This window comes from Callorhinchus milii, unplaced genomic scaffold (assembly GCF_018977255.1).
Source record: "Callorhinchus milii isolate IMCB2004 unplaced genomic scaffold, IMCB_Cmil_1.0 Scaffold11, whole genome shotgun sequence".
Classification (NCBI taxonomy): Eukaryota; Metazoa; Chordata; class Chondrichthyes; order Chimaeriformes; family Callorhinchidae; genus Callorhinchus; species Callorhinchus milii.
The window spans coordinates 11140750-11164172 of record NW_024704752.1 but is presented as its reverse complement, the minus strand read 5'-3'; the positions used below and the strand labels follow the sequence as shown (position 1 = coordinate 11164172).

General features: G+C 40.8%; 1 protein-coding gene across 3 annotated transcripts in view; it reads right to left on the bottom strand.

Annotated features, from left to right (window-relative positions):
* LOC103188800 (glypican-5-like) overlaps positions 1-23423 on the bottom strand; it is a 176148-nt gene that overhangs the window by 93376 nt on the left and 59349 nt on the right. For 2 of the 3 annotated variants that reach the window (XM_007909017.2, XM_042339023.1), the window contains 4 exons: positions 17825-18519; positions 3749-3882; positions 2762-2821; positions 1591-1716 (listed from right to left, as the gene is read on the bottom strand). In XM_007909017.2, the coding sequence (XP_007907208.2) occupies positions 1591-1716; positions 2762-2821; positions 3749-3882; positions 17825-18519 (1015 nt within the window). The remainder of the gene's footprint in view (positions 1-1590; positions 1717-2761; positions 2822-3748; positions 3883-17824; positions 18520-23423) is intronic. The other variant, XM_042339024.1, reaches the window with a different exon arrangement.

Genomic DNA, 23423 nt, shown 5'->3' with positions numbered 1-23423 from the left:
TGTCAGCATCAGGCACTCTGAGGTCATGTACAACACAGCCAGCTGCACAGTCAAGCCCTGACCTAAGATGACCACCCCTCACTGCTCCAGTGTGAAATGTCCATTTCCCAGACCCTCAGAATGAGATTACAATTAGCACCAATTTAAGCACAGTTTTCTGTTGTGAGTCCTCTCCCATGAGCAACTACCAAAACTCATTCCATGTCAGACCCTTACAATAAATAGATATGTTCCATTCTATCATTCAGTTCTAGGTAGAGCTGGGCGGCATGCCAGCTCATAATGCCATGCTATTTTCTTCATTTTATTGATCTTATTACAGTCATTGTCCCCCTCAACTTTCCTATTTAGTTCCACCCCAACTCCAAATACTTCAAACCAGCACATTCTTTCCTTCTTCCTGCAGATTTATATCATTAGAATTCAAGTTAGAATGAATTGCGCTGACTTCAAGTTATGCTTTCACGGGTTTTCAACTCTGTGGTGGCCTTTCCTTCTACCATCTGCAGTCTTGTTAATGCCCAAGCATCACTTCTTGAATACACTTGTCATACCTTGGTGGTAGCTTGCACCATGGGTTTTCATCCAATGAAACGGGCAGCAAGGAATTCTCATATGTAGATGTTCCAGCATTTTAAACCAGGGCGTGATAACATTGATTTATATCACAACTTCTCCATATGAAAAAGTTTAGTCGGGAAGGGGAGCAAAGAGAAGGATGACATGATTTCTTCTTATCTCTTGCCACACTCTTAGCTGTTCTTGTTAAACAACAATACACATTGATCTGTTCACATCTACTTGTTGCTTGTGCCCATTAGCGTCTTAAATACCGCAACACATCTGCTCGCAATCATCTTCAATGAAAAAAGTTCAGTTCTCTGAGTTTCACTTTAGAATTCAAGAGTTCCAGTTTTCCGTTACTAAGCCAATTTTTAATCCCGTTTGCTTATTTGCTATTAGCCTCATGAGCTTTACAAGATACCCTGATCCCAAAATGAGTGACTTATAACTACTAACAGTTGGCAGTTGTAGCCGAAGGCATCTCAAGAGGATTTACCTCACTGGCAATTGCATTTGCCACTACATCAGCTTGATTAAGCTTCTCATTTGCAATCCTGAAAACCACACACATTCTACATTTCTCTAATCCTTAAACCCTTAACTACTATATTAAAATTCTCTCTTTAGTGATGGATAACTCAGTTGATAACAGCAGAGGTTCTCAAGGACAACTTTCCCTTAGAAAGTGCAGTGAAGCATTAGAATGCAAGATGGTAGGAAGCTGAGAGGGGACAACAAAGCACAAAAAGAGAGAGCTATTTACTTTCAGTTTTGCTACATTTGGCCTTAGATTTCAGGTAGGAAAGATCCAGCCTCACAACCAGCTTCTCAACTTTAGAAACTGTCTAAGTTATGAAGTCATCACAAAACAAAGCCTGCAGCAATAACATACATCAAGCAAACATATCCATAATGAAGCTGTGCAATGTGATATTAAGAGGGTAAACTGTGAAACATCCAGCCTGACCTGTGACAACCATGAATCCACACTCGCACATTGACCCCACTGTCAAAGAACTTGTTTACCTTTCAACAACATCTTCTCCATTCCAGCAGGTTGAGCTGTGCGGAGGCAACAGGTCACCATCGCAGATCTGCTCAGCCAGCAGCGTGTAAAAGGTCCTGAACCGGCGAATGTAATTCATGAAATCTCTGACGAAGGAAAAGAAAAACAAGCCATTCAAAGGATCGTGTGTCACAGTGAACTATGTGTGCTTCACATTACACCTTAAGCTCCTTGGACAGGCATTGTACCAGGAGAATTGCCCACAAAATATACAATCAATTCACTTTACAGGATGTTCTGTGAAGCCCTTTGAGACGTCTCGAATACATGATAAGGCACTATATCAAATGCAAGGATTATAAACTTTCCTCAAGTCATACTTCCTGGGGGATTTCCTACACCTGCCAAAATTTAGCAGCAAAGGTGTTCGGCATTTTTAATGTTTTAGGGTCATTTTTAACTTCACAACAAATATCTCTGGAATTTCCATGTATAGGTGAGATGCATGGAACTCAGTTTGGTTTGGATACTCTTAAGCATGATGATAGGTGTCCGCATGTGTCAGACACCCAACTGCCCCCTACACCCAAAAAAAATATAAGAATGGATTGTGATCACAGGAATGGAACTTCATATGGTAAAGCTTGGAAATGGATCAAGATGCATTTCCCAATGCCAACATATCTGACGTTAATGTGTATAAAATGAATTCATTCCATGTGTATCCAACAAATTCTTTCCACCTTTCGTATGAAACATTAAACTGTGGCCATGTGTACATGATCAGATGGTTGTTAAAAACCCCATGGCACGATTCAAAAAAAGGAATTTCTCCCGATATCCTGACCAACAATCTCCCAGAAAATAACTGATCATTCACTCCATGGCTGTTTGGGTCATTGTTGTGTTCAAATTGGCTGCTGCATTCACCTTCAATACAAAATAGACAGTCACTGCACTTTTTAGTTAATCCTGTGAAGCACTTACTCCTGAGATGAAGGACACTACATATATCAAATGCAAGGAATATTTATTTATCTCGCCACTCCCCCCCAGAAGAGTACAAAGGCATCTTGGCATCCCTGTAAAGATAACTTCCTACACAGTGATTACTCAGCCAGAGGGCTTCAGTTCAGCACCATCACGAGCACAGATTCAGTTGGTGAAAGCCACTTGAAAGCACCTTCTTACCTGGTATTTTTTTTCATAGTCCTAGGCCTATCGGCTTTCACTTCTTTCAGAGGCAGGGAGCTGGACAGAACCGAGGTCAGCAAGAGCAGGTCAGACAAGCCAGCAGAGAATTCGCCACAAGGAGAAGTTTTTTTAAAATATATATTAAAAAAAGCAGGAATACAGAGCAAAAAGGAAACAAAGAAAACATGTGAAAAGTCAAGTCATAATTTAAAAGAATAAAATAAATCTCATGCACATGCTCAGTGGGAACAAACAGATGAAATCCAAAAAGTCAACCCACTCAGAATAAAGAGGGCGACACCAGAGGTGTCATTTTCTGACGTCAAAATAGAGAAGCTTTGATTAGATATTTTGACATAGAATTAGGAATTAAAATAAACAATAAAAAAGAAAAGACTGGGACTGAAACAGCTTCTGATACGGAAGGTTGCAAGCCTCAAACATGCATAGAGGAAAACATTTGATTGCATCACTTGTCTTGAGCAACTGCACTGACTAAATAACATTCTCTCTGCTGTACCAATGGATGGATGAGTGAGCATTCTGCGTTTGTTCTCAATTATTTGTTGGCAACCAGGAAGTATCCATGCAGAACTATTCTCCCCAAAAGAAAGAGCAAGTTTAAAGTAGGGTAAATTATGCATGGAATGTGGGAGGAGCGCGCCTGAAAACTTTCTCTTGGTATTTCATGTTCTTAACCCTTTTGGTTGATTATTCATGCTGTCCTTTGTGTTGCGTCTAATGTCCATTGCATGAAGTTGCATGAACTTGCCAGGCCTATGCTGCCAATGGAGAAGTCCTAAATTCACTACATGTCTTGGTGAGCAGAAAATGTCCACGGCCAAGCAGAAAGAACCTTGAAAAAATATATGCATATTCTTGGCATATTAAGCTGCACACTTCCCAGCAGACCTTTATAGGGAATGGCGGGTGACTGAGGAAGGAATGAAGGGAATAAGATAGCAATCTGATTTCAGTCCTTACCTTCTTCTTTGTGTCATGTTGCCAAACTGGCTCACAGCCTGGGGTCTGGAGTCGGGCACGACTTGAGCTCGTAGCAGACTGGTTGGCAAGACAGCTGTTGCTCTCTCTTGGGGCTGCCCACACACTTTACTCACCTGCAAAAGAAAAGTAGGGATATGAACAAAAATTCCCTTTAGGTTTCCAGTTACAGAGAAAATCACACCATTTACAATATAAACCCCTGAATATTGAATAAATTCTGATAAAATGCAGTTTCTTTTTTGAGAAGCGGAAATGGGGAATGTTGATGACCTCGGTTGGGAGGCAGTGGTTAAGCTGACTGTGAGAGAGCGCTGATTCAATATATACATGGTTACGTTTGCTGGGTTAACCTGATCATGCAGTTTCCTGACCCGCTGATTCCAGAAATGAATGGAGGATCGTCAACTTCTACTCATACCTGCCTACAGTGATGGGAAACTCAGTGGTGAGTATGATATCGCAGGTACAAGCTATTATTTCACCACACTGTGGCATCCCATATTGAATGCTTCATAATGCTGGCACCCATAGTACCCAACTTCTTACCTCTGGTCAACCTCATTCAAGTACAGATTCACTTTTGGATGAAATCCACAATGGCATACAGGCATCAAGGTTGTCTAGTTCAATCACTAGTCTATGCATCTGGGGCAGAGTCATGATGGCGCTGCCCATAAGGTTTCAGAAACAAAATGGAGAATGCAGGAGAAGGTGGTTGGATGTTGGAAATTGTGAATAGTCTGTTTAAAGATGCACTGTTTGGGCAATTAGAGTATCTGAGCCTACTGAAATGAGGAAGCAGTCTGAATCAGTGATGTACGTCGCATCTGATGCTAGAGGTGATGACAGACTGAGCTTTTAAGACGATAAAATGTAACAGTGGGTAGTGTAATATCATTCCACAAAGAGCTACTGTTGTAATAAAGATGTGTTTTTCTCACCTACTTTCAAACCAGCTGGTGGGACAGACACGATAAGAATTCTCATGCAAGCGATTTGTGTGTGTGTGTGTGTTTGTACACAACGCAGCAGCTTTTGAAATAAATCATGTGCCAAGATTTGCAAAAGTAATCAAAAATGAGCATTTCCAGGCTGTCATTGGCAGCAACATCAATCTGTCTGCACTTTTTTCTTGAGATCTCGGTTTTGCTTTTGAACATCCTGTGGACATCCTGATGGGGATAATACAGCAAAAATATTTACTGAGGGTCTAACAATTTTTTTGCAAGAAAATAAGGACCCAAGTTACCAGGACTCATTGTGGTACAATGTCGTTTGTAGATGGGTGGTTTGCATCTCAAGCGAGAGGACCCGGGTTCGATTCCCGGTCAAGGTGAAATCTTAGGCAAGTTTCCTTATTATTATTATCTTTTAATAATGAAAAAACAACCTGAAAGAGCTAGAAGAAAAAAAGAATATGATTGATAAAATGAGCCAACAAATATGGAAGTATGGATTAAGGTGATGCAAAGATTTGTTTTAAAGCCTTGTGGCGGCAATATAGTTTACAACAACAACTATTCCGTGACCACATTAACAACATCAATTCATGTGAATCCATGTGAATGTGAAATAAACGGAGTGCGGGTCAATAGTTTGCATGACCTATTTGTTGAAGACAATCTCTCAAGAAGGATAAACATCCATTACATTCCTGGAACTGAATGGCTGGCTTCCTTAAAGGGACACTGCATGTTAGGTTATAATAATCATTGCATTTGATATAGTGCCTTATCATGTCGTTGAGACATCTTAAAGCTCTTTACATAATATACTGTAAAGCAAAAATAGGATTGTATTTTGTGGGTGAAAGTGACTGGAGTCAATTCATCCAGGGGTGATGCAAATGGTGACACAAAGCTTTGAGACATCAACCACTAAAACATTCAGTTCCCAGCAATTGCAGGAGCTTAGCCCAGCTAAAAGCTTTAGCAGATCTCAGGGACGACCACAGCCATCCCTTTAAATGGTAAATAAGAAAAGCTTCTCGTAAAAGTGAATTAAACAACTAAATCATCAAGACATTTAAGGCAGCTGTATTCTGTTTACAGAGATAGTTGAGATTGCATCAAAGATTTCAACATATTTCCAAGACAATCATGGAAGAAGCATTAATGTTCTTTGAGCTTTGAGAGCTTGTGGTACTATGTCACCACTTGGATAGTCCCTATATCAGGGAAACTGAAGGGAGATCAATGTGTCTGCCAACTTCATTATCAACAAATCTTAAATTACTCATCTAAACACAAATAATAAAATGACTGCATCAAATTATAGGTTTATTGGCTATTAGGATGATAGAATTGTGCTGGTGCTTGATGTGATATTTAAAAAGTGGAACAAATATTAACTCCTTTTGAATTCCAAGCTGATACTTCAAAAACATCTAGAGGGATTTAGGATCAAAGCAGTTCCTATGTTACAGAGGGAGAAAAAGTGGGAGAATCTTGAAATTGGTTCCCACTACCTGGTGGACTCTGGTTACAACTACTGTAGTTTTGGGTCCCACACGATTCATACATCTTCACTCAACAGCTATCGCGTCTTGCTCTTTCAGTGAAGAATCAACTGCACATTGGAGTCTGCCTGGTGTACATCGCCAAGCCAAACCCATGCTCTCTGCAATGGAGCATTATTATTGAGGCTGTGGTCTTCTGAACATGAGACTTTCAACAAACAGGCTGCTCAACCCATCCATCATTTTGTTTGTTTTGATTCTTCACTAAAGGGAATCCAGGTCAACACAAAAAAAATCATAAATCTCCAACGCATCGTCAACATTTGGCTCGTCACAAATTTGCTTATGTTAAGTGGAGATGGCCACACTACACAGCAAAGGAAGCCACGCTCATGAAGGGTTGATTACACAGTGAGGAGTTTGTATGACTGGACGGTCCCGTGTGAATATGTCCTCACTCGATTCACAAAACAAGGTTATCTGAACTCAATCCAATTTTGTATGAGAACAGAGAACAAGTATCAAAAGAATGTTAAAATTGACGGTTTCTTGTTGCCTGGTTCTCCAAGAATTTGGCATCATAAAAATCAGCTATTTGCACATGGTCCAAGGATACATCGTTCCAGACCTCAAGGACTGTCACTTCCCTCTGCAAAACAGTCACTACACATTCCAGTAAAATCTGTGAAGCACTTGAAAACACTCTCCCAATGTGAAAGGCTAAATCAAATGCAAGGATTATAGGACTATTATGAATATCATGGATTTATAGGGTTCAATCACCCTCAGCATGTCCTGCCACCTGTTTCCCAACTAACTCACAAGACCAATGAGTTCATGAATCAAGACCACAGGAAAATAAATGATAGTGGTTGTTGTCTTTTAAAATGTTTAAAGATGGCTCTGCAATAATCACATCAGAAAAAAAAGGTCTGTATCTTTCTTGAACATGCTGTTGGGCCAGCTAACCCACAGTCAGTAAGATTGCAAAAGTTGAACATGCTCACAAGTTACTTCAATGGGTGATATCACTTTAAGATCCATATTGTCCAGTGCCGGCATGCAGTAAAATCTTTTCAATTTTTAAAGATATTATTCAGATCTTAAATCATTCGTAACAAATACAGTACTTTTTCAAACAAGGTTTCCGTGTAAATGCACCATTAAACTCAGACAGCTCTGAGAGCACTATTACTCTCACGCCTCAGATGAATGCACGGGGCCTCCATGGGAGTCCTTTCTGCAATGCTCTCTGTAGCAATTCAAGCTGGAATTGTCCCAACAACCGGTGAGCATGACCACCACTTGCACATTCACAACTCGCTTTCTGGAGAGACCTTTCAACATAATCCCATTTCATTTACTGTTTAATTGGCAATTCAGAAGATCACAAAATAAAAAAATCCTGGTCAAGACACCAACAAATGCCCCTGGAGATTTCACTCCGAACTCTTCCACCAGGCAAGGAAACCCGATTCAAAGCAACTTTCAACCCACACAAAAACTATACAAATAGAAAAGCAAATGGATCAAAGGAAATATGTGAATACATCTTTTGTCTATTTAAAACGAAAGCAAATACTGCATTTCAGTAAAAGATCAAGCACAAAAAGGGACTGTGTACCAATTAGAGGCTGACATAAGCTGATCTGTGCTACCTTACATGTACATAAATAAGATCTAAATTAACACATTGAAGCAAAACACCATATGGACATTCTAGCACTCCAAAAAACATTGATGCAAATGCTTTGCCTCAAACATAAGTTCAATGTGTTCAATGATGCAAGATGAGGCAGAATGAGACATACAGCCCAATGCCATGTTATCCAGGGTTATCGCAATATTCCAAATATTTCAGTTCATCAAGCAGGTCACAAGATGACGGGTTCAAGATATAACCCTAAATAAATGACCATTGGTCTACCTAGCTATTGTGCAACCCTAGAACCCAGCCACTCCCTTTGCTCAGCGAGCACTGGACTGCTTCATATCCCTCACCATCAGCAGGTGGGCTTTTAGCCTTTCGTCCCCACTTTCCAGAACTCTATCCCAGAGCCTCTCCAACTCACTCCCTCCTTCAACTCATTCAACGTCTTTCTCAAAACCTACTTCTTTGACTGTGCTTTCGCTCATCTCACCACCCCGCACCCCCACCCCCAGCTCCCACCTCAGCTCAGGTGTGCAATCAATCCTGTAAAGTCCCTTGGGACATCCGTTTGACATGAAAAGCATTATATAAATGTAACTTTGTATTATTGTATTGAACTGTAACCCTTGCAGAACTGCTGTATCCAGTATTCCTGCTCCTGGACTGAACAGAAAAGATAAAGCAATTCTATTAAAGGGCAAGCTTATCCCAGCATCAATACAAGTGCTCTATTGCTCAGTCCTGTGTGGATATACCTGGTCCTGGAAACTGCCTACAGTTTGCGATTGAAATCAACAGCTCATAATGTGGGTACAGAAAACATCAGTGAGTAACACTAGCCTACAATAACTCGAGCAATGTCATCTCTCATCAAATTGCAATTACAGTTTAATGTCAGCATTCCAGAAAGGTCATCTGTCATTTAGGTATCGACGAGTGGACCACAGAGGGTTAATTTAATAACTTGCCGAGGAACATGCACTGTCTTCCAGAATAATATTAGTTTAATTCGGAACGAGTGTGATGATATCTTCACGGAAAACATTATTATTTTTCCAAATGTCAACTCCAGGGATTGGACTGAAGGTTCTTGTAAATTGATGCTAAAGTCAAACCAGCTGTGGCAGCACAAACAATTCACTGTAAACACTCCTCTCCGCACACTCAACAGGCTCAGGCTCTGTTTACGCTGGCATCCCATTCCAATTTAATAACTTCATTTGTAAGAGTCCAAATCCTTTTTGTCCCAGGAAAAATGATTAAAATTAAAGAGCCTTGTTTTTAAAAAAAATTGCATAAAATTGGCAACAACGTCAAGCTTTGGCTACCAGGGCTTTGGGCTTCAAGATTCATCTCAGAAAATGGTGAATGAAATTAAATAGGGAGATTTAAAATACACCATAAAATTGGCAAATCTACCCTACTCACAGGTAATGCCAACATAGGCCACTGCGTCCCCTGACAGCTCTCACTTTTCAGCCTTTCCATTAAAATAACTATTGAAAAGATGTTACACGTTTTATTACAGAAGGGTTCAGGATTGATGGGATTCAAACTCTATATCTATTTGTCCCAAATATGGATTCCTGTAGCAATTTTGGTGAGAGCACTCGCCTCGCAAGCAAGAGGACCAGTGTTCGATTCCTGGGCAGGGTGAAACCTTAGGCAAGTTTCCTTACTCCACACGCCCCTGTTTACCTAGCAATAGGAACCCAGTTGTTAGTTGGTTAGCTGATCCCTTTCTGGGGATAATAATCCTTTTTTTAAAAAAATGTAATAATAATTTGGTCACTCAGTCCGCGATGGTTTGTGGAACATTGCTGAGCTGTTGCATTTTGCCTAAAAATTGTAGAATCAATTCACTTAACAATGTATTCTGTGAAGCTCTTTGAGACGTCCCAATGACATGATAAGGTGCTATATCAAATGCAAGGCTTATTATAATGAATCAGCAGACCAAGATATCCAGATACTGAGATTATAAAGGTCAAAATGGCATTGGATTTCATCCTTGCTGGGTGGGAGAAGTCACAGCACAGTTCCTAAACCATAAACTGGCAATTCCTCAGAAAAGCCATTCGATCAGTGTGAAGATATCTTGTTTCCTCCCTATGTCCTTCATGTGTTGCTTGGTCTCCGATGATCCAGGCTGAGATCAGGAGTTGTGAAGGTTGAAGCAGAACATAAATCAGGCTTTTGAAAAAAGAAACACCAATAATGATTCAAAGCAGATCAACTTGAACGCCAAACATATGAACTTTTGCAGAATTTTAGCTCCTGAATAGTTTCTCCTAGCCAGAGAAGGCCATTTGAGGGATCCTCCTTTCATTTTTTGACCATGGGTTGCTATTCTCACATTATTGAAGGGGGCACCTCCCTGGAACACGACCTTTCCTTTTCCTGTTAACATCTGAAAGAAGCCAATAGTGTCAGTGCTAGATCCAACTGTAATACATCATTGATGTTGGGTCATGGCCCAGTATGTGAAATGAAATGTGCTTGCAAATGTTTCGGTGAGAACAACTTTCAATACCCCTTGCATTTACTTCTGTTAGAAGGGAATTCTAAACACTCTGGTATATCATAACTTCTGATGGAAAGCATGTTATTCAAGGCTCTCTCAATAGCGAAGTATTCCCTAATATGCTTCATTTAAAGCTCCTTCAGAGAAACCGCACAAACTCTCTTCAAGGAATGCCTGTTTCTGGAATACGTTGCAACACAGAACATGGATGGTTCCCGGAACCCATCCCCTCCATCTCACAGGCATTCCCTGATACAACCGTTTTATTCAATACATACTAACTCGTAATTGGGCTTAGACTTTCCAAACTCATTTCACACATAAGAACTCCTATAGCTGTCCGGGAGGAAACTTTCACACCATCAATCCAGGCTGGGTTTGAACTTAGCACCCACAATGAACATTCTGGTGTGCTAGACGGCTACTATTCCTGCTCCCAAGTACCGCTCCTTTAAATATTGGCATTTAATTTAATATAATAATAATATAGATGTTTTGAATACCCAGCATTTTCTTCCAATTGTGTTGTGTGATCCCAGGCAAGGTTTGCCCTATATATATATTCCTGATTTCTTCTCCATTTCTTTCCTCCCCATAGAAACACGACTCATTAAATTCAGGCCAGAAAGAATTTTCTTCCCTGCAGCTGAACAAACTGAAAAAAGAACGATTAGGAAAAAAATCAAAGGACTTTCATGAAACAAGTTAAGGAAAAAGAAACAGCTTCTGGAGGGAGTGTTTTTTCTTGCTGAAGAAGAACGAGACGTTCACAGACAACAGAAAGCCTGACAAAGGGTTAGTTCTCTCTTTGCTGGAGATGGTTTGCATTACAAGCAACCCGGGTTTAGAGCTCGTAGGAATAAGGCAGGGAGGGACCATATTCCTGTGAGAAAGTTTGCAAGCTTCAACAGATAATCCTTGCACAAATAAAGTGAATTAATGGACCACCACTAGCACTTGCAAGTGTATACTCCCTCAGTGTCTGAACCATCTCCTTGGGTGACATCCCAAAATCTCTCCTGTTACTCTCCTAACAAACACCTCTGTGTAAGTGATTCTCCTTAAATGTGGCTCCTTCTGCAATTTCAGTACGATTACAATTAAATGGTTTCCAAATCAAGCAGAGCATTTTTGAAAAATATATGTATTCTTTTCTGTGCGCCTTTGTTTATTCATTGAAACTTTGATTATCTGTTTAGGTTTCTGTTCTCTTGAAGGTTAAGGATGTCAGCAGTGGGGAATGCAACATTTTGCATTTTGTCTACCCAGCTGTCAAACATCAAGCACTCTTGGCTGTGGTGTAGCTTGTGTTTAACATGGAGTAAAGTTTCCTCCACACTGCCACCCCCCCGCCCCTCCCGCCATCAAGCACTCCCAGGTCAGGTACTTGTCGTAAAGCTCTTTCAACTCTACTCCTGAAAATAGGGGTCTATTTTGTGCTGAGTGCTAAAAACAGCAATCGTTTCACTGAATTTTTATCTTGGTATCAATGTCAAGCAGACCCTCCTAACCTCCAGCACCACTGTTACATCTAGTTAACACGTTCTCCATTCTCATGGTCTTTTGAGTACAATTTCACGGTAATACCACATACTATTGAATTCCAGGTAACTGAACTGTTAAACCCCCGTATCTGACTGGTGGGACTGACAGCTAGAACAGCAGAAGGCTTGGAATGTGCCCAAAATTTTAGAACGTGTTCATGGGTTATTTAACCACAGCAATAAACCACAAGCATGTTCCAAACTCTTAACAAAGCTTGTGATTTTTTTCTCTTGCATAACACATGCAGTCTTTGCTCATTAATCTTTGTTCATATTCCCTAGATGGGAACAATATATCCAATCCACGATGACCAACATTCCCTTTCTACCTGTTTCCTCCCAAGCTTTTGGCATCAGATAACTTGATCCACCTCACACACTCTCTGTTTAGCCTTGTTGTATCTTTGACCCTCCACCCAGTTTGCTCAATAAAATAACAAACAAGCATCAACCTTTCCCTTTTTGAGATGTGCCACAAAAACTTTGCATCTTCGAATGCTGCCATTTATTTTCCTGCTGCCAACTTGTGCCAGGTAGTTTTGCCACACACAGGAGGCATTTCAATATCAAGCAGGATGATGTTACATAACAGGAAGAGGGCGCTTTACTGAAGTGATAACCTTTACAATATCAGGTACACATGTTCAAGAAAATAGCTTACAAAAGGCAGGGATTTGCAGTAACAAAATAAAAGATGGAAAAAAACACTGAAGAACTACAAGGGAACCCTGGGATTTGGAGAAAATAAGCAACAGAGGCAGCAATATCCTAAACTGGGTAAATAGCCTAGTCCCTTCCACACACTAAGAGGGAAATGCACAAGGACAGTTTTCTATTCAAGCTACCTGATCGATTGCAAAGATCAGGAATTAGCTCAGAGTAATATGAATGCAATGCTGCTGATTGTGTCAGACAGCCACATAAAAACAATTGCATCCTTTCCATTGGTTGAAGACCTAGGCACAGCAAGGTTGCAAGTGCAGTGATGATATATGTTTATACAGATCAAAAAGAGAGAAAGCGCGCTAGTGTTTGAGATAGTAAAGGGACATAGGAGCTCAATAATGGTGAGAAAGGGATGAATGAATAATCTGAAGGTTTTGTGAAGTTGCTGTCTTTCAGATAAGACACTGAACCAGAGTCCCATCTGCGATAGTCAGGTGGACATTAAAGATCCCATGGCACCATTCGAAAAGAGAAGGGAGATTCTCCTGGTGTCCTGGGCAACATTCTCTCAACTAAAATTTGCCATTCAATTTATGGCTCATACTTCATGGCGATAAGTCATTCCAGGTCTCCTTTCACTCTTTGGCAGGTATAATAGAATAATAATAGAAGAGTGTTACTGAGGATAGAATCCAGAGCCTTGGCATACATTTGACACTGCAAGTAATAAGTATGTCGTCGAGAAACAGTTTGTGTTTGTCTGAAAAAGGTAAAAGGTCCTGAATTCCTTTTTTACCAAAATTCAAAATTCATTCCACCCACAAAACACATAAGTTATTCTAGTATAGCCTGTGATGTCCTTAAGACATGAAAGGCACTGTACCAAATGTAAGGATTGTTCTTATTATTTTTCAAATTATTCCAAGAGTTTGATACCCCCCATTTATGCCCCCCCACCCACCTACCCACACACACACAAAGATATAGCCCCCAAAGATGTAATCCTTCCTCCCTGCTTTTGCTTTTACAGTTGTGAGTTCAGCTGACTGTCGCTCAGTGTCTGAGGGACAGCAGAGATTCAGCTGGGAGTTCTGAGTGAATGAAGATACAATTCCAGCCAGTATTCACACTTCCCGGGATAGTGCCATACACGTTCTGAAGTGCTGATTCACACAGCTATGGATAGCCTTGCTAGAGTGAGAGTTGGCCTCTCTACATAACTACCCTGTTGTTGAGTTGCTCAGACTCAGTCTTTGGATAGAAGAGCATTAAGTTATCTTTAAGACTGCCTGGGTCTAGCAATCACTAGACATTGCTTTTTAATTTAGAGGCCATTCAACTACCTTCAATTCCCCCTACCCCAATCCTTGGCCCGTCCTAGCCTTGCAGCAGGAAACACACGATTCTCTCTTCGGTCGATTATCAAAACGGCACACAGACCTCAGGGAAAGTTTCGGCTGTCCTCTCTCAACACGGATATATAGCCTGTCAGCAATATCCAGGTTCATACATGATTTAATCAGCGCCTGATTACAGAAGCATCAACTTCAGCAAGACGGAGGGAAAGGCGATTGTAAAGAGCAGGACTTAAAAATAATAATATTCCTTGCATTTGATACAAAGCCTTATCATGTTGTTGAGACGTCTCAAGGAGCTTCGCAGAATACACTGTAAAGTGAATCAACTGTATATTTTGTATGCGAAGCGTAAATGGGGGGAAAATCAAACTCTTGGAATAGTTGGAATAATAATAATCCTTACATTTGGTACAGTGCCTTTCATGTCATGAGGACGTCACAGGATATAATGTAAAGAAGAGTAACTATGTGTTTTGGGGTGAAAAAGAATATCTGGTGATGAATTTTGTTAAATTCAGGCATAAGGGGAAATGTGATAATCCCAGTTCCTGAAGAAGACCAAGGTGTCTCTCGAATGTCCCAGCAACATTCTCGTTCATTCATGAATAAAAAGGCAAAAAAGAGACTTTCGAGCGTGATTTTTCTCAATTAATGCTCACTGCAAAACAACAGCATGAAAACAATAAAGCCTTTATTGGCTCAGTGTTCCCCCTGTGCTGCCTGCTTTCAGGAAGGGTCTGTTTCTCAACACTGTACCGCATCAACAAAGGCTTCTGACTGTCTGCCTGCTTTGTGGATGCACTACCCTCTGCAGCAGCTGAAGAATGGAATGGGTTCATTTTGGCAGCGACCCACAGGAATCGGAGTCCTCCTCCACTATACTACGCAGGCTGGAGAGGAACCACACAAAAGGTCCCTTTCACTACACAGGAAGTTTGCCAAACTGAGCATATCCTTCAGCTGTGAATGGGTTAATAGCAGGCCGTGAAAGGTCTGTGCACTGGGTAGGGTAGTGTGAACCAGGATGGTCTAACGCTTAATTGAGGATTTGGCATCAGGGGCCCTTTTGCAATAAGAACATAAGAAATGCTAGATGAAAAAAGACAAAATGATTTAAAAAAAACACTAAAGCAGAACGAAGACACCCTCTCCCCAGCCTGGCAGTAGCTCAGTGGAGAAATGAAAAATACTAACTGTGCTATTTGCAAAAAAAAGTTTAAAATGGAATTGTCCATAATATGAAACTAAGCTACACGTCATAGGCTCATTCTCTGCTCTACGAGATACCTGATTAATTGGGTTACAGTAGATCTACTCTCAGATTAATTGTGTTTCAGTTTCCATAGAGTTGAAGTGGTGGTGGGGGCGGAGGGGAGAAGAAATCCGTTTGGTGTTCCTCTTCTGTATATATAACAATATTAACCTTCTTGTTTTTTTAAATGAGACAGAAGGAAACTATTCGGCCCATTTTCCTGGTACCAGCTGGGCTAACGCTGGAGATGAGGAAATAATGGTCATACACAAACAGACACACAGAGACACACATGGAGACAGACATAGACACACACAGATAGAAACACACACAGAGAAAGAGACAGGCAGAGACAGACACAGACACACAGAGACATAGACCTACACATAGACAGAGACAGACACAGACTCTAATGAACCATGCTTCCAGGACAAGTAAAAGAGAGTTGCCATTGGCCTTTTCATCCTGGATTTGGGGTGGGTGGAAAAAGCATCCAGGATTCATACTCTTGATCATTATGCAGTGACTCCTGCTGGAAATTGTGTGTGTAAGGACATCAGGTGAGGTTTGATGCCCCCTGCACAATGAACATGGATTTCATCCAGTTTCTCACGGGTAAAGCCTAAAAATAAAATTGAAATCATCAGCTATAATATAAACTGAAACACGTTGCATTTTATGGTTATATTATTTATACATTCCCCAAGCCCAATTACTTGGTTGTGTTATTCAGAAAGTCGCAATTACTATTGCAACCAAAAGAATCTCAGCACAGTTACACTGTACCATCTCTGACATTCTGCAGCAATGAGGTGAAAACATTTATGTAAGAAAACAGCATGTAAGAGAGTGAGACTCAATGAAGTCCAGTTTTGATTAATCCACAGCTGCAGTTGAGTCCAATTCCTGCACTATCATGCTCTCCATTCTGCAACAGAAACTGAAACCAGCTAACCTGAGAATTTGCCACTTAAACAGTGGCCATGAGCCCTTTCCTCCGCCCAATCTCAGGACTCAAATAAAATCCTCAAGCCTCCCACTGCATTCACCTTGATCATCCAGACCCAAGTCCTATCATCCTTAAAGTGTACACCAAATTTTTTGAACGTATTTCTGCTCCATCTATCTCTCCCTTGAACACCTCAATTTACTCCCCATACAGTGTAGATTAAAGCTGACCTGAGTCGCCTTTGCTTTTATCCCAGCAACAGCCATGAGAATGGATGAGGACTAAGCCATCAGACCTACCCTCAGGTGCAAAAGGTTCAGGGAGTGAGAAGGAGATCGTCAAGTATTGAGAGTGTAGGTGACCTCATACATGCATATATATCCACAATGAACAAGTGACAAGTTCCTACTGGGCATATATTAATTATACAAACTAACCACAGTCTGCACAATCCATTTGTTACAATCTATTTGAAAATTGGACATTGTACAAATCAAGGCTGTTCCCAATTCTAATAGTGTGGACACAATCAGAGTATCATTGAACTGTATCAGTCAGTTAGATCTCTTTTGTGGACGATCCGTCCTTTGAATGAGACGTTAAATCAAGGTCCCATCTGCCTGTTCAGATTCCAAGGCACTTTTCGAAAAGAGTAGTGAGATTCTCCCAGTGTCTTGACCAACAGTCATCCAGATAAAAAGTTGGCCATTCACTTCCTAGCAGTTTGTGGGACATTGCTATGTGCAAATTGGCTGCTTTGTTTCCCTGCACAGTCATGACACTTTGAAGAAAAATGTGAAGCACTGCGAGATGCACAATGAAGCTCTGTATCAAATGCAAGGATTACCATTTTTATTAATTCTTGAATCCAAAGGGTAGAAAGGCTGTGAACCTTACCTCCCTATTGCCCCTGACGTGCAATCTCAGGTCCACAAGCTGTTAAAGCAGATCCTAATTCAGCCAAAACAGTTTTCTGGCCTTTTTCGCACGAGTGGAGGTAGTTTGTATCTGGTGCCTGGAAACCATGCAGTTCTGTCAAGCATTCACAGCTCCCACCAGCAGTCAACATCAACCCTCAACAATAAACCAGGAAAGTTGCCAAATGTACTGAGCCCCCTTTTATAATGGAGCTTAAAGACCGTCATCCCTACATACCAGCACGTAGCTGTCAGCACAGAGGGCTAGAATGAGGCTTCTCACATTTTTGCTGATTTTTTGGAAAAACATTTCCCACAAAAAAAACTGTTGAATATTTGGACTCATATTTTTTCCATTTTTGTTTTCAATCTCAGTTGCGTATTTGTGTCTTTAATATTTTTTCAATTAAACATTGTTTTTTCAAAAGTTGCTTTAGTAAAACCAGCGAGACTTTTTTCCCTCTCCTGCCATTCATTGTTAACACCCGTTTGAAATTTAAAGGGGCAGTTTCTGTTTTCCAAGTTGAATTTTAGGGACATTGCTCACTGTGACTCTGTGATGATCTATCTGCATGGCTTGTTGGGCGGGTAGGGGCTTGGGAGTGAAACTGAAAGAGACAGTATTCAGGCAAAAGAAATAGACTGTATTTTACCACAGATGTCTGTTTTCCCAACCCCTTTATCACATTTCAGGATAATGTTTTCACACACGTTGTGGTATCAGGTTACTACTCACTGTGGTTGATATTTGTGGTCCATTCAGCTGGGCGTGCAAAATAGCTTCATTAACCAGAGTCCCCACTCCAAGCAATGTCTGCTCTACACCATGCGATGACGTGATGATGCTGGTCAGTTCGTCCAGTGTCAAGATGTACTCCCGCCAGTGGGGATCGATATCAGCAGCGTTTGCCAGACAGCCCCTCATGACATTCAGGCAGTACCCAACACACGGTTTGATGAGGGTCAGGCCTTGACAGTGCGAGCAGTACTCCATCTTCACCAGTGCTCTGGTACACTCTCGACTGAAAGCAACGTTCTCAGTAATGTTGATCACCTGGTTGCCTATGTTTAAGGCTTGAAGCAGAGTCTTCATTGCTTGCAATGATCTTGACATCTCAGCCACCATTTTCATAGGGTTAGCCCCAAAAGGATTGATATCTCGCCTGGTCATCCGCAGGCACTCTATGTACTCCTGGGACACCTCGGTGAGGCCAGGATGTATCAGTCGATTGTAAACCAGTGGAAAGAGGCTATCAAAGTATCGCAAAACAACATCCTCTATGTTCTCTCCCGAGTCCAGGACATACAGAGATATGTCGGTGAAAAGCTCCGTCACTGCTTCCTTAGCCTCCTTTGCCATTGTTCTGTATACCATCTCAAACAGGGAGTTGGTATGATTTTTCGCAGTACGAATCAGGGATTTAAAAGCTTCTGTTAGGAAAAAAAGAAAGATCCTCATTTAATAAAATCTCTCGTCCCTCAGTCCCTTCACCTTGCCCTCTCCTTCCCCATTTTCAGATCACTCCTGCATGAAGGGCGCAATATAAATATAATATATAAGTTTTAGCTGTTCACACGCTCGCATTTTCCAACAGGAATCAGTGGATAATAGGAGCAGGAACACTGGTTGTTTATTCTCCTCCCTAACCTGGGGCAAAACATCCCTTTGAAGAACCAAACAGCAAGCCTCTCAAAAAGGTTAAATGCAATGCCAAGCTCCCTCTTGTTCTGCCCAATAAAGTGTCTCAGCCTCCATTTCAGAAGAACACTACGTTCACATTTTGTATCGCCTACACCAGCCTGCCAATACAAGAACTAATCCAGCGCATTTTGAAGATTCAACCTCAGCACTTTCTCCAGGCCTGAAATTCTACCTCATCCTAAGATTATTTTCCCTTAAAATTGACAATCATGCAGAATTGTGGAAAATTCTCAAAAGCCATTTGGAAGCTGTATGTTTTAAAAAGTTCCAGAATTAAGGCTGAACTTAAGGATGTTCCATAATTCTTCACAATCTTAAATATGAAACATAATACAGCCGTAGTCTTTCTGGTTGAAACTAGAAGGGAATGCTGGCCTCTGATGTGTGGAACTCAATTTTGTCACAAGTTGAACACAGTCAGCCATGGAGAAAGAATTAAGGTCATCTTTAATCTTTGAAATCACTCTCAATAGAAACCGGATTGAGACTGCTCAAACTTGCCTCTCTCACACAAACACAATCCGTTCTAGAGCATCCCAGGCCTCTATAAACCCAACCCCATTAGAAAGATAAGAATACTATGCACACATATCACAAGACACCCAATAAGCAAATAGAATGGGGGAAAATAGGTTGATTTGCTTTAAAAGGCTCAATACTACAGATTTACTTGCAGTCGGCTGGGTCTGCAATGTGAATGAGTTAAGCTGTTAGAGCTAGATTCAAGGTTGCTGGTTCAATAAGGATCAGTTCCATTACACAGAAACTGCTGTACTAAAAGCACTCTTCCTGGGTCATCTATTTGCTTGCTTGAGATACCAATCCAGCTGAAGGATGGCCAGCCAATTCCTGTCAAAGTTGCATGAATAGTTAGCAACGCAAGAATAGCAACACTCCTTCAGGAGAGGATTAATGGAGTCGCAGCTTGCATTCCACCTGTTTGGAATTGGCAAGAGCAGTTGCACAGTGTGGAGTAACAAGAGGACAGGGAATATTCTTGTAAATTTACAGAAAAGTTAATTCTTTCTGGAATCCTTGATCAACAACATCTTTTTAAGGAGCTGCCGAGATCCAGCTCAACCAGTAGTTCTCTCAGTAAATTTTAAGGCAGCAAAATATATGTCACTTCCAGCAAACCTTTAACTCTAACTCATTCTTCATCAGCACCTATGGAATTTCCCGATGGTCATACGGGTGGAGGCAGCACCCAGTGCTGTACCAGGCCATATACAAATCATAAGAATGCAGGTTCATACCAACAGGCTGAGTGAAGGGATTTCAGCCAGGGCAGCAATTAGACCAGGGTTCCCAGATATCTAGAGACCTCTATTGACAAGCCTGTGCGTGTGGAATCAGGGAAGGAGTTAAACAACTGCATGAGAGGAGAATGGGAGATAACATTGGAAAGAAGATGCATTAAAGCCTATCTTTCAGTCTTCTCTTCCTCCTGTAATCTATACGCTTTTAAACTCTTTTGTCACATAAGCGGTGATTATTGATGTTTAATTTTTCCATTCTCTTCAACCTTCCTAAGTGGCATAAAAGCACCCCATCCACCACAGTGCACAGCTTTGCCACAAGGAACAGTGAGTACATTGTCCTAATTTTGTGAGAACAGGGAAGGATGAGGTTGACCACAGAATTATGGGGACAATAATAATTAAAGCAACAGTTGATCATGTAATTTACGTTATCTGTCAGGAGACTAACTGAGCACCACTATCAATGTCGGCGCGTCATTATCTTGCCTTCTGACCTTTATCTTTAATTCACAGTTTGATCTCCCTGTTGATTGTGAGCAGTGAGACAGATACACTGGATATGGCCATGACACTATCCAGTAAATATCTTGACGGACAGCACAACTGTGATCTACCGTATATGAGAATATCCTAGCATCACCGTACTTAGTGTACTGGACATCAGCCACAAAATTGGTAGGAGATGAGCCAAGTCTCGTCCCCGGACTGAACAACATTTAAAACTGCAATGGCTATCTACTCTTGAGAGGTCTAACTTACATTTATTTGCGTGTGAGATGAGAAGCAGTAATGCTCTATTTCAAGAAGACATGAATAAGCATTTAGGCAACACTGTAATTATAATGTATTAATGGAAATCTCCAGGCTCCAGACGAACTATTTATTGCAAGGAACTCTTCTCTAATATCCAGTTACTGACATTGGCTCATTTTTATCATTCCTTTTGTACACTGGAGATCGAGAGAGTAAGACAGAGAGAGCTGGAGGTGGGGCCGGGGGGAAAGAGGGAGATACTCAGAGGGATAGACTGAGAAACAAATATACAACAGAGAACACAGAGATATATTCAGAGAGAAGCACTGAGTCACAGACAGAGAAGCAAGTTAAATGCTGATTCAGGCAGAGATAGAGGCAAACATTGACTCAGAGAGAGGCAAGCACAGAAACATAGGAAGACACAAACATACACAGTGGAAGAAAAAAAAACACATAGGCCTGAACGCACATGGGCACATACACACACATGAGTGCACACAAAGTTGAAACAGAAACAGACACACACAAAAGACAATCGTCCAATTATTTGAACTAATCTTTAGTATTTTTAAAGTAAAAATGACACGTATAAAGTAAAGGGATCTATCCCAACCACTAGCAATTCTCTTCTAATAAGCGTTTATTTAATATGGGAATTGTAGTGATTCAGACGATATCTTTCTGGAGTTCCAGAATTGACATGCCAACATTGACCACTATAGTTTCATCGTGATTAAAATTCTGCCAGTGATGTGTTTTTGGATATTGAGCATTACAATTCAGCACATATGTCCAGCAATAAATTTTAATCATATGGAGTTGCGGATAGAAAAATTGGCACTCGTGGAATTTTTCCTTCATGAAATCGGGTCACTCAATATTGAAATGGTTTGATTCAAACAATATCCAGGTAAGAACTCAGTAAAGATACAAAAACACAGCAACAAAATGCAGTCTCAGTAAGGGCAATTTCAAGACAGGAATCATTTAGAAAAACAGTTTGATAGTGTGACGTGAGGACGATAGGGTAGATATTCTGGAGGGATGAGATAAGATGGCTGAAGGTTCTTCTTCATCTGAACCAATCTTATGTTCTGTATGCCGTTCCTTCCTCTTAGGGGAAACAAATCCCTTCCAGCATGTTATAAGACATTTCAACTTTCTGAAACTTACAAGATCTGCAGCTTATATCAGTCACGGTGTGCCAAAAGCCTGCAAGTCATTTATAACCAATAGCAAACCCATTGCTTTCATTTTTTGGGTGTGGTTTGTGCTCATTAACAGTGAGGATTTCAGTACTGAAAAACAAAACAGTTTCTTGTTTTTATCACCCAGATTAAATAGAGCAAATTGGCTGCCGCATTCATCTATAAAATATAGAGTCTCTACATATTACAATGAATCCCATGAAACATTCGATTTGTCCTCCCGACATGAAATTTGTCCTCCCGACTGTGTCAAATGCAAGGATTATTATTTAAGATAAATAAATTTGGTCATCATTCTGTCCAGAATTTTCTTTAGTTGCAAAAATGTTGGATGATGAGAACTCAATAGCCATAACATCCTTTAATTAAACGGCTGGTAAAAGTGCCAGTTAATTCCCAGGAGATCCATCTCCCTCAGGATAAATCTGTGCCAGAAATTCGGTGAGCAGAATCTTTGACAATCCTAAATCTGCCTCAGTGAGTAATTGCATGGTGTAAGCACTACTTGTTTGATCAAAGCTAACTATAGACCAACATTAAAATCAGGCTCTACAGCAGAAACTCGAGCTGTGTGCATTTCAAGTGAATAAATCCAGCATAATAAGCTGAGAAAATAGTCTAAGCATTGAGTAATACAGTGGAGATTCCCATCACTCAATTTCTGATGTCTTCTTTCCATCATGACTCACTTTCTGCCAGTGTCGTTTTTTTTCACGCATACTTGCTCACTTGCCCACAGTTTCTTTCTTATTCTCTTCCTCTCCCCAATATTCCCCCACCCACCCTCCTCACCCACTGTCTTTCCCCTTCACAATATTAAAATCAAAACAGTTGCACAATCTCTTCTTTCCTCTCCTGTACTACATCAAGGCTATAGAGTCCTTCCTTCTTTAAAATTTCCTTTCTCCTCCAATACAGTTGGATTGGCAAAGAAGATTTGACAGCAGCCAGGATGTAGTTGAGTACCATATCTGAGATGAAAGAAGAATAGGCAACTCCCAGCACTTGAGCTGAGTTGGCAAATGTTTTATGGAGACAGATATGGACAAAAATAGCAATTGTTCTAATCACTGAGATCTTCAAAAAGCATCCCAATGTGTGTGAGACAAGGAGAAGGAAATTATGAAGCTTGGTAACACGTTCAAGCTGTTAATGTTAGTTTCGTCATCACAACACACATAAATCCCCGCAAGTATTGTGAATCTGGAATTTAGCATGAATAAAATCACAAGGCTCCACAGGGTCCCTGGCGATTGAGATACTCAACATTTGGGCCTAGAAGGTGCATAATAATCAAAAAACTTTTGTGCTGTGAATGTGGACACACATCAGCCGAGTTAAAATCAGGTTGGGATCTCAGAAAGATCTCTTAACTCAGAGGTACGGGGGAAAAGAAAAAGGACTGGT